General features: G+C 39.1%; 1 protein-coding gene across 1 annotated transcript; it reads right to left on the bottom strand.

The window, feature by feature from the left end:
- Positions 1-439: 439 nt before the first annotated feature.
- Positions 440-9,779, bottom strand: HSP90B1 (heat shock protein 90 beta family member 1). The gene is made up of 17 exons (XM_017737895.1): positions 9,662-9,779; positions 8,926-9,067; positions 8,720-8,836; positions 7,973-8,304; positions 6,932-7,043; positions 6,148-6,264; positions 5,437-5,553; positions 4,638-4,775; positions 4,469-4,546; positions 4,322-4,387; positions 3,788-4,057; positions 3,315-3,560; positions 2,896-3,032; positions 2,435-2,513; positions 2,182-2,337; positions 1,554-1,652; positions 440-707 (listed from the first exon to the last, which is right to left on the bottom strand). The coding sequence occupies exons 2-17, from the start codon at positions 8,965-8,967 to the stop codon at positions 678-680; spliced, it is 2,136 nt and encodes a 711-aa protein (XP_017593384.1). The 5' UTR covers positions 8,968-9,067; positions 9,662-9,779; the 3' UTR covers positions 440-677.
- Positions 9,780-9,971: the final 192 nt, after the last annotated feature.

Raw genomic sequence — 9,971 nt, 5'->3', positions numbered from 1 at the left:
GGAGTTGTCCGCATATTTAATCAAAGGAGATGTTTTTTCCTCCTCAGCTGTAAAGCTTCTGCTGCATATTCTATGGAGTCAAGTCACAGACTCCAGCACAAGCTGGCAGGCCTTCAACTTCCAATGCCATCTTTAAACACCCTATGTCCTCTTCCTTAGGCTTGCAGGGGATACCTAACTCAAATACTTGTTTCAATTGGCAAGTTCAGTACAGCTCTCAGATACCAGGTGTACTTGGCTAAGCAGCACAGCAGGTTTGTAAAAATAAATCCCAGCCACAGGCAGACACTACACAAGTAGGTGTGGCTGTGCCAGCACAGAAAGGCCCAAGGACTGCCAACAAAGAGCCTGTTTGCACAAAGGACCTCAACATGCAGGACCATACCTTAATTTCTTTCTGCCAGCCCACAAGATGAGCTTGCTATGTATAAATTTAGAGTTGGTGGTGTTTGGGAACATTTTATTTTGTACATGACAAGATTTTACACCAAGTCAGTTAAATAATACAAATTTACATTCATGAGGAATGTTTTTAGAAAAGTGAACTTAAAAAAAAAACCTCCTTTACCCTTTAAAACCCCATACCATCCCTCAGCATTTTACAGTGGAAAAAACCAAAACAATCTAATTCACATTCCCTCTTAACCCCCCAATGCAGGACAGTAGTTGAGTGCAGTTTACAGTTCATCTTTCACATCTGTGGATTCCTGTGAAGACAAAAAGAGAATCAAAATGTTACTTTTTGGAAGCAGAAAAAGGTTACAAGAACTGCCCCAGAAGAACAGAAATTTCTATTACTGTTATTGCAGGTTATACTGCTGTGCAAACTTAACAGGAGTGGCATCAAAATTAAGTAGGTATAGTACAATAAATACTGCTCCTCAAATTCATTCTTGCCTAATCTGACATTACATAACATAACAGCAGGAAATCACATTGCTATAAGCTATATATTTGCATAAGTCACAGGACATCATCTTGCAGGTCTCTTCCAAAAGAGACCCAAGAAAGCAGGCCCAGTTGGGACCTCAAACAACTTTACAAGTTAGTATTGAAGCTATGGTACTAGAAGAGTTCAGCATATCCATCATTAAAACTGCAGACATGAGCTAAGTGAAGGCTGACTTCACATGGCAGGTGAACTGTTTAGAAGCAATGGTGTTGTCTGGAGTGTTGTTCCAAGCCTATACTGTGACCATTTAAAACTATACTCTTGCTGATTTGTTCATGTTTTTGCCCACAAGCTGTGGAAATACCACAGATAATTGTCTTCACTAGAGGATTTGCTGCCATTTTCTTGCCACAGGGCACTTTTACAATCTCTTAAGCATAATTTAGCTCCAGCTTTGAACATATCTAAGTGTTCTCTTTTCACAATATAGTTTAATAATGAATTTGTATTGCAGGTTTTTTTCCCTCCAAGCAAAGCCTGGAACACCTCACACTAAAATCTAGTGTCATGAAAGGCAAAGTGAACACCTTTATTGCCAGGTAGCACCCACAGGCAAAGTTGCACAACTATTGGCAAGAAAGCATCAAACTTGGGACCCTACCTTCTGTGTTTCACTGTCCTCAGCATCAGCATCCACTTCCTCTTCATCCTGCTCCGCCTCCTCAGCTGCATCTTCAGGCTCTTCAGGTTCCTCATCCACCTGTACACAAAGGTCACAAGCAATTTGCTTTACTTGCTTAGGTTTTTCAACTAGCTGTGCAGTAGCTAAATACAGGCTATGGAAGAATTCACTACCAGTTCCTAACATTTGCCACAAGCTACCTGAAGGAAAAAGTAAGACCTGTCTAGCACTGATCCACTCCAGCAAAACAGCCAGCAGTTCTTGCACAGCATTATGAGAACTTTGATTACTTACACCCACTTAGGAATTTCTCCATTAGAGATAGGGGTCAAAGGCCTGTGTGCCCAATTTACTCCTCTATTTTTTTTTTATTAAGGACAGGACAATACTTGAGAAGCATAACAAAATAGCAGAATCTCAAACTACAAAGAAAAGCAAGGAAGGGAGACCATGAGTAAGTACAGACTCACGGCTGGATTTCTGGTGGCCCACGTAAGTGCAGGAAGCTGGATATGTTTAATTTTATGCAAGTAAATCAAGCAGCTGCACTTTTTAAGATGGAGCAACAGTAAGTCAATTATCAGCCCCAAGCAGAAAACAAACTAACCTTTGCATCCAGGTCAATGTTTAAACTCAAACGAAGCATCCTTTCTATTCTGTCTCCATATTCCTTAGTGTCTGGCAACATATATCCTGATCTCAGAGTTGCAGTTTCAAACAATACCACTGCAAGATCTGAAACAGTTTTGTCATCTTCATTTTCCTAATATGGAAGAACACAAGAAAATCAAAACAGACTTGTTAAAGCAGGTTGTATGCAGTGAAGTCAAGTCAATGTTTCACTACTCTTATTTATTTACCTTGACTCGCCTCAGCATGTCCTTGATCAGTGGATGCCTGGGGTTAATTTCAAATGTCTTCTTTTGGCTGGCATAGTAGCTGAGAAGAAAAGTTGCAGCACTGAGTTTCAAAGTACAGGACCCAATTATATCTTTAAATCCACATACACTGGTTACAGTCACAGTAACAAGTGTATTCCCCCTGTTTAATACTTGTGCAACTATGGGAAGCATTCAAGTTACTAAGTTCATCTTGTCACCAAATGACAGATATCAAATGATTAGTCTTGCTCACCAGGCAGTTTTACATATTGGGCTTGGAAATAACAATGTAAGGCTATAATGAAGAGTAACTTGGTTGTAAAATGACCTTTAAAACACTTAGGATCATCTGAACCAGGTGGAAGCTTGTTACAGGCAAACCAAGCAAGGGAGGCAGTCAACTGCATTTCATGTCTGCTGCTACAGAACTGGAAGCTTACTTTGTAGATATATCCTTCCCAGTCTGGTAAGCTTGAGCCTTCATGATTCTTTCCATGTTACCAGACCAGCCATACTGACTAGCCACAAGAGCACATGGAGACTGCGTTAAACGTTGAGATAGCACAGCTTTTTCAATCTGTAGAAAAAAACCCCAAAACACCTTAATGTTAGTTCACAGAACTTATACAGTGAATGAAGTAAATAACTCTGAACTTCCCTGTCAATTCAAGAATTTCTGAAAAATGTCTAAGATGACAGTCTAACTCATTGTTTTCCTGAATAAAGGTATTATCCATAAAGGGTTACCCCCATGAAGGCAGAGAAGCTACTGTCAAATCTGTGTTCAAATAATCTGCAAGGTATGTTGTAGCAAGTACAGCAAGTAAAAATAATCATTACAAATAACACAGTATTTTACCTTGTCTTTTAGAGCTTTGTCTTTCATCCAGTTTAAGAGTGGCTCAAATTCCTTTTCCAAGGCTTCCCGACTCTCTTTAGACTTTTCACTTTCTTCAAACTTAACTCCTTCTTTTGCTACATTCTGGAACCTCTTGCCATCAAACTCTGGCAAAGCCTGAATACAATACTCATCTACTGGTTCAGTCAGATAGATCACTTCATAGCCCTTTTTCAGCAGACGCTCAACAAATGGTGAGGACTCAGCCTAGGATGAAAACATTTGGGATGTCAGTTTAATTGCATTGGTATCAACAGTTACCAAAACCTGTACAACTATCTGACAAATACTGGTACCAGAAAAACTGAACTGCAGGAGTAACATAAGCATGGAGTCTCCACTTGTGCCATAAATACACAATTCACAATGTTTATGGTACTAAAACTACAAGCTATACTGTACCCCTTTTCCCTCTTTCTTTCACTCTCACATACCTCCTTTCTGCTAGCACCAGCCATGAAATAGATTTTGTCTTGCTTCTCCTTCATTCTTTCCACATACTGATCAAGGCTGGTGAGGTTACTTTCATGATGAGAAGACTGGAAGCGCAGAAGTTTAGCAAGTCGTGTACGATTGGAGTGATCCTCAATAACACCAAGCTTCACATTAGTACCAAACTCTTTCCAGAATGTGTCATTGTATTTTTCCTCTGCAATTTTCTTGATCATATCAAGAGTTTTGCGAACAAGTTTCTTTCTGATCACCTAAAAAAAGCAGCAATACTGAGTTACAACAATAAGTATTTGGAAGAGCCCTCACTGCAACCTCATTACAAAGAATAGATTCCACTTTGTATCCCTGATCTGACATAGAGGTAATCTGGAAACAGCAATACCTGAGCTTCCTTTATGTTAATTTCAGAGTCATGTACCAAAATTCATCATGCTATTAAGTCTTCTAAATCTTACTGCTGTCGTGTGCTTACAATGAAGGAATTTAATTGTTTTAATTAAAAACAACTAGCTTACCTTTAACAATTTATGCTGCTGAAGTGTTTCACGGGATACATTCAAAGGAAGATCATCAGAATCCACCTAATTGAGAAAGAAAATTTTAAGTATACCTGGCAGTATTTAAAAAAAAAATTAAATGCAAGTAAGATATATAATACTTACAACACCCTTAACAAAGTTAAGATATTTGGGCATCATGTCATGGAAGTCATCAGTGATGAACACTCTTCGAACGTACAGCTGAATTACAAGAGGAGAGAGCAGCCAAGTTACTTTAGGGTTTTTGTTTTTCTTTTCCACAAAACCATAACCACACACTTTCCTGTCCTACCTTAATGAAATCACTTTTTTTGGATCCGTATTCATCAAACAGTCCACGTGGAGCAGAATTAGGAACAAACAAGATGGATTTGAAAGTTACTTCGCCTTCAGCAGTGAAGTGGATGTATGCCATTGGGTCATCATGTTCCTGTGAAGAGAGAATGCTTTTAATTGACGTGGGGAAAATACCAGTGAGTTAATGTTTCTAAAAATAACATGCTTTTGGCAAATAAGTGCAATTATTTAAGAACTAATCCATGTAGCCATGCTTTGTTAAAGTCTATAATGGAGACAAAAGTTTAAGTTACAAGAGCAGAGTTACTCATGTAAAAATAACCTTCCTGGAAACCTTCCAAGTTTTGCTGGCTTTTAACAAGCCAGTTGCTAATAAGTTACCAACAGCACAATAACCAATAGAGTATCATCACACCACATGATACAAAGGTAACACTTCTAGGAAACTCTGTCTCCCTCTTTCTTCCACCCTGCAATAAGCACCACAACCCTCTGACTTAAATACAAATTTCCCTGTCAACATTGAAACACATCAGTAAGCTCCACATGCGCTGCAACATAATACTTCCCAAACCTAGACTAATCAACACTTGGGTGGCAGTACCTTCTCTCTGGAAAAAAGATTAACTCTGACTGAGATGTTATACCTTCCAGGCTCTCTGCAGTTCCATCTACTGACAGCTATTAATTAATTCTTCAGAAATAGCCCATCCATAAGCATTCTTTTATTTACATAGCAAGACATACTACAGCAAACCTCTTCCTTTGGAATCATCTTGAGGCCCAGAGCTCACCTTGGAAAAGGTTTTGTAAAAAGCTTTGTATTCATCTTCTTCAACTTCTTTAGATGGTCTCTGCCAGATTGGTTTTATGTCATTCATGAGCTCCCAATCCCAGACAGTCTTTTCGACCTAGGTAAATAAACACCACAGTATAAAAAACTCTCATTCTTTTACTTCATGCTTGGCCAATTAAGGGCACTCCACTGAAGCCAAAACAAAATAGCATGTAAAAATCCCAAACATGCTCTTTCTAATTTATAAAACTATGCAATGGCCTGGACATTCTCATTTTAAGTACACATGAGTGCAACACATGGGAACAAAACTTTAGTCTACATTGTAGCGTGTTTCATGTATATTTAACACATTCACTGAGTACCAGTATTTCTGTTCTAATGCCACTCTGGAAAAATCTTCCCAGCAGAGTATATTAAATTTAAACTTGTCAACAGTGTCAGACTTCAGAATTCCGCTTCCATTTCAAGCGGTTCATGCAAGTACTTATAATTAGCTGTGACCACAGCTTCACAAGGCTACTGCCAATCATCTGCCTGACTTCTACCTAAGTCTGTTTCATTTACAATCTTCTTTCCTCACATCTCACTTTAAAAGGATTTGTTTCTTGAAAGCACTCACTACGGAAATGCACCTCTGCAAGACTACCTAGGAAAATTGCCATCTATCTGACAGGAGCTGCAGGACCCCATGTCTAACAAAGCTTACCTTCTTAGTTTTTGGCTTCTTTTCTTCCTCCTCTTCTTCAACTGCTGCTTCATCATCTGTTTCTTCTTCTTTCTCCTTTGCTTCCTCCTCTTCAATGGGTTCTTCAACAGTCTCTGTCTAAAGAGACAACTGAAGGTGGGGATTTGAACACCTTGACTTCCTACTAGGTATGCTCTAGTATTCTCTCAAAAAGCTTAATCTCATAGCACTAGCCTGACTTCTGCTATTTTTCTGTTGCAAACTTCTCAATAGGTAATATTTTTCAGTTGCATTTTTCATTAACACATACTTTCCTTCAATACACTGTGAGATCACCATACTCAAATTCAAGTTTTTCAATGCTTTACATATAATGCTGATCAAAGACTTGGTGGATTTTAAGTTGGTGCTACACCAAGAAAGCATCCCAACAGGCCTAAGACACTGCTCTGTTTTTTTCAGGATACCTAGCCATGGTTCTGCTTGAGAGCTTAACAAAGCTTCCATCTACCAAAGCCAGTGTAAGAAAGATCCATCTAAGTAATTACCAATGTTTTTCCTTTGATAAACTTCTTTGAGTCAGAATAAAAACAAGCTCCTTTAAAGTTTGTGATTTTAGCAACAGACCAGCATTTAGAGAAAAAACAACTACTAAAACACTAGCCAAGAAGTCAGGAACAAAAGAATTTTAGAAATTAGACAAGTGGCAGCTCTATGACAGGACCTTAGCCTTCATGAAAGATCTGGCCAGACAGCTGTCATAACCAAAGCTTACACTGTGCAATACTCAGTTAAATACACTTACCTTGCTGCTCCACACATATATGGGGAAGTTTATGAACTGGGAATATTTCTTCACTAGATTTTTAACAGTGTCCAGCTCAAGGTAATCAGATGCTTCTTCCTTCAAGACAAGGCTAAATAAAAAAAAAACAAAACCCCAACCAAACCTTTTAAAGTGCTGGACAAGTATTTTGACAGTTTCATAGCAAAAGATACATTTCTTATGCCACTGAGATTGACCAACTGAGCCAGAGCATGGTACTGATAACCAAGATTGGGGGTTTATTCACATATGGGCCATTCATTTAAGAGGTGGAGTTGATGATCCTTGTAGGTCCCAATTCAGAACAATCTGTGATTTTTGCTACAGTTGTAGCAATTCATATTTATGCAAGTGAGCTTTTATTAGTACAACTCCAAGTATCTTAAAAAATACAATCCTTACTCAACTAGCAGTTGTTTTCACTGACTGAGGCAGAACACAATATTCAAAAGTTTAAATGAAAGCAGCAAATCATATCAATACTTATCAGGATTTTGATGCACCCTCATGGGCTTTACCTCAAACTAGAGCACCAAGATCTACTTTTTTACACTAAGTGCCACCTCCAGAAAGACATCTTCTAAACCCAGGCCAAATAAATTTACCTGCTCATGAAAGCAATGAGAATAGGACTGGCAAACTACCTCTAGTCTGAAATTTGCATCAGATCAGCCTCACTGGTATATAAACAGCAGCTAGTTTCCAAGACAAAGCTCTACAGCTCCTGTACAGGTTTTGCCAGGCCAGAATTGTGTTGAGGGACTGAATGAGCCTGTTTGGAAGTACTTGGTGACAGTTGTCAAGACATTCATAGTTTTCTTAGCTCATCAAACAGAACATGAAGCAAACTACATTTCTTTTTGGCTCCAGTTTATATTTTGCATGTTTCTATTAAACTGAATAAAGCTGTATTATAAGAATTAAATTAGCCACAAAGCTAAAGTCACTCACATATTCCAATAAGCAAAGTGTACCCACACAACCTTTTCTATTTTAAAACTAAAGAAAATTAATACTTACGTTATGGTTGTGCCACGTCCTAAGGTGTTCCCTCTTGGGTCATTGATGACAGAGAACTCATTTGAATCTGACTCCCAAATATGCTGAGTATCATTGTTGTGTTTTGATGTGACAATAACTCTGTCTGCTACTAAGAAAGCAGAATAAAAGCCAACACCAAACTGGCCAATTAACTCAGATGTTGACTGGCTATCATCCTGCATTTCAGTCATCTTGTTTAAGAATTCACTTGTACCAGACTTTGCAATGGTACCCAGGTTTTTAACTAACTCCTCCTTTGTCATGCCAATACCCGTATCTGTAACATGAAGCATGTTCTTCTCTTTATCACACTGAAAAAAAAAAAAAAAAAAAAAAAGAGAAAAATGCAGTTTGACTTCACTCTGAACCTTAATACATGCCGAAGAAAAGTGCTACATAGTAGTAATCAAATTCAATCATGCCTGGCTACAATAAATTGAATTTGCAGTAACCAGAAATGAGAAAGACCTTCCTTCGAAGTACTCCAATACTTCAGTTGCTCTTTATAAAACCAGAAATGTACTTTTACCATTAAAAGAGAAGTAGTCTTTGATAAAGTTAATTGCAAAGGTCCTCATGTGGTCCTAGTTTGTATTTGCATCAGCATTAAGCCAAAGACTGAGATTTAATGAAGCAAGGACTGAGATTTAATGTTTTCATGAGATTTAACCTTTTCACATTCCTCCACCATGTCTCTTAGAGATGTTCATATCTAATGCTTCTTACCTTGATTTTGACTGTAAGTTCCTCATTGCCAGCGAGAGCATTTTCATCAGTTAATGATATCAACCGTATCTTATCTAAAGCATCTGAAGCATTTGAAATAAGTTCCCGCAGGAAAATCTGAAATAGAAGCCAGTAGTCAGGAATACCAGGAGACAGACACACACCCCTCCAAAATTCTAACAGGAGCTGCAGATAAAGGCACTAACCTCTTTATTTTTATACAAAGAATTGATAATTAACTTCATCATTCTGTTCACTTCTGCTTGAAATGCAAACTTCTCAGATTTTTCTCTGATTTCTTTGATCTGGGATGCATTTAGGCCATCTAGCTGGATAGCTTCTTCCTCTCTGTTAGGACAATGAAAAGCCTATCAAGGAATCTTGTCCACAAACAGCATCACTAATTTTATCACAAAGCAACAGCAAAAATGCTTAATTGCTGATGCAGCACAAAATTACATGATCAAGTGAGTCAAGTGCCAAGAATAGCCATCCTCAACTGCATAACCTTAATTCAAAACTTGAGTGAAAACTCATGCTTGCAAGTGAGACTCTTTTCATTAAAAATTCAGGGAATAATACAGGTAATGTTAAAGCCACTGCAATCCTCAGCATGTGGTGCACCTCACAGGAGGTAAGGCATTTCACAGGCATAGAGCGATTTCATCCCCAGGCACTAAACTGACACCATTTATGACATGCACGAGTAAACCCCAATTAACAGTTATTGATATTCGACAAAAACAAGTTGAACTTTTCTGAATCCAAGTTCTCAAGCTCGTTTCAGTTTAGAAGGAAAAACAGTCTTTTGCAGAAATGCTTTATTTCCTCCAGCTGACAGGATCACTCTTTTGAATAGCGTTCCTTCCCTGCTTCTGAGGCCTGAGGCATAACTGGTGCTCAAACTGACCCTTCCAAAACCAGGACGCCTCAGATACCAACCTCTGAACAACTTCATCATCCGTTCGAGACCCTTCTCTGCTTTTGCCCAAGTCATCTTCCACGGTCCCATCTACATCCACCTCATCGGCTCTGACCGACACTGGGAAAACAAGGAAACCAACGCTCTGAACCCGATCTTCATGCTACACTACCCAACTTCTCCGCTCACCCCTCCCCACGACTTTAGGCTCAGCTCTGCCGCTCCAGTCCCCCGCCCCCTCCCCAGGGGAGTTCAGCCCAACCGGAGACACGCGAGAGGGGCAAGCGGAGGCCCTCTCCCACCCTCCGCCCCCGCCCGTGACAGCGCATG

Source organism: Corvus brachyrhynchos, unplaced genomic scaffold (genome assembly GCF_000691975.1).
Source record: "Corvus brachyrhynchos isolate BGI_N302 unplaced genomic scaffold, ASM69197v1 scaffold56, whole genome shotgun sequence".
NCBI classification, from domain to species: Eukaryota; Metazoa; Chordata; class Aves; order Passeriformes; family Corvidae; genus Corvus; species Corvus brachyrhynchos.
The sequence above is the reverse complement of the archived record's forward strand: the minus strand, read 5'-3'. Positions and strand labels throughout refer to the sequence as shown.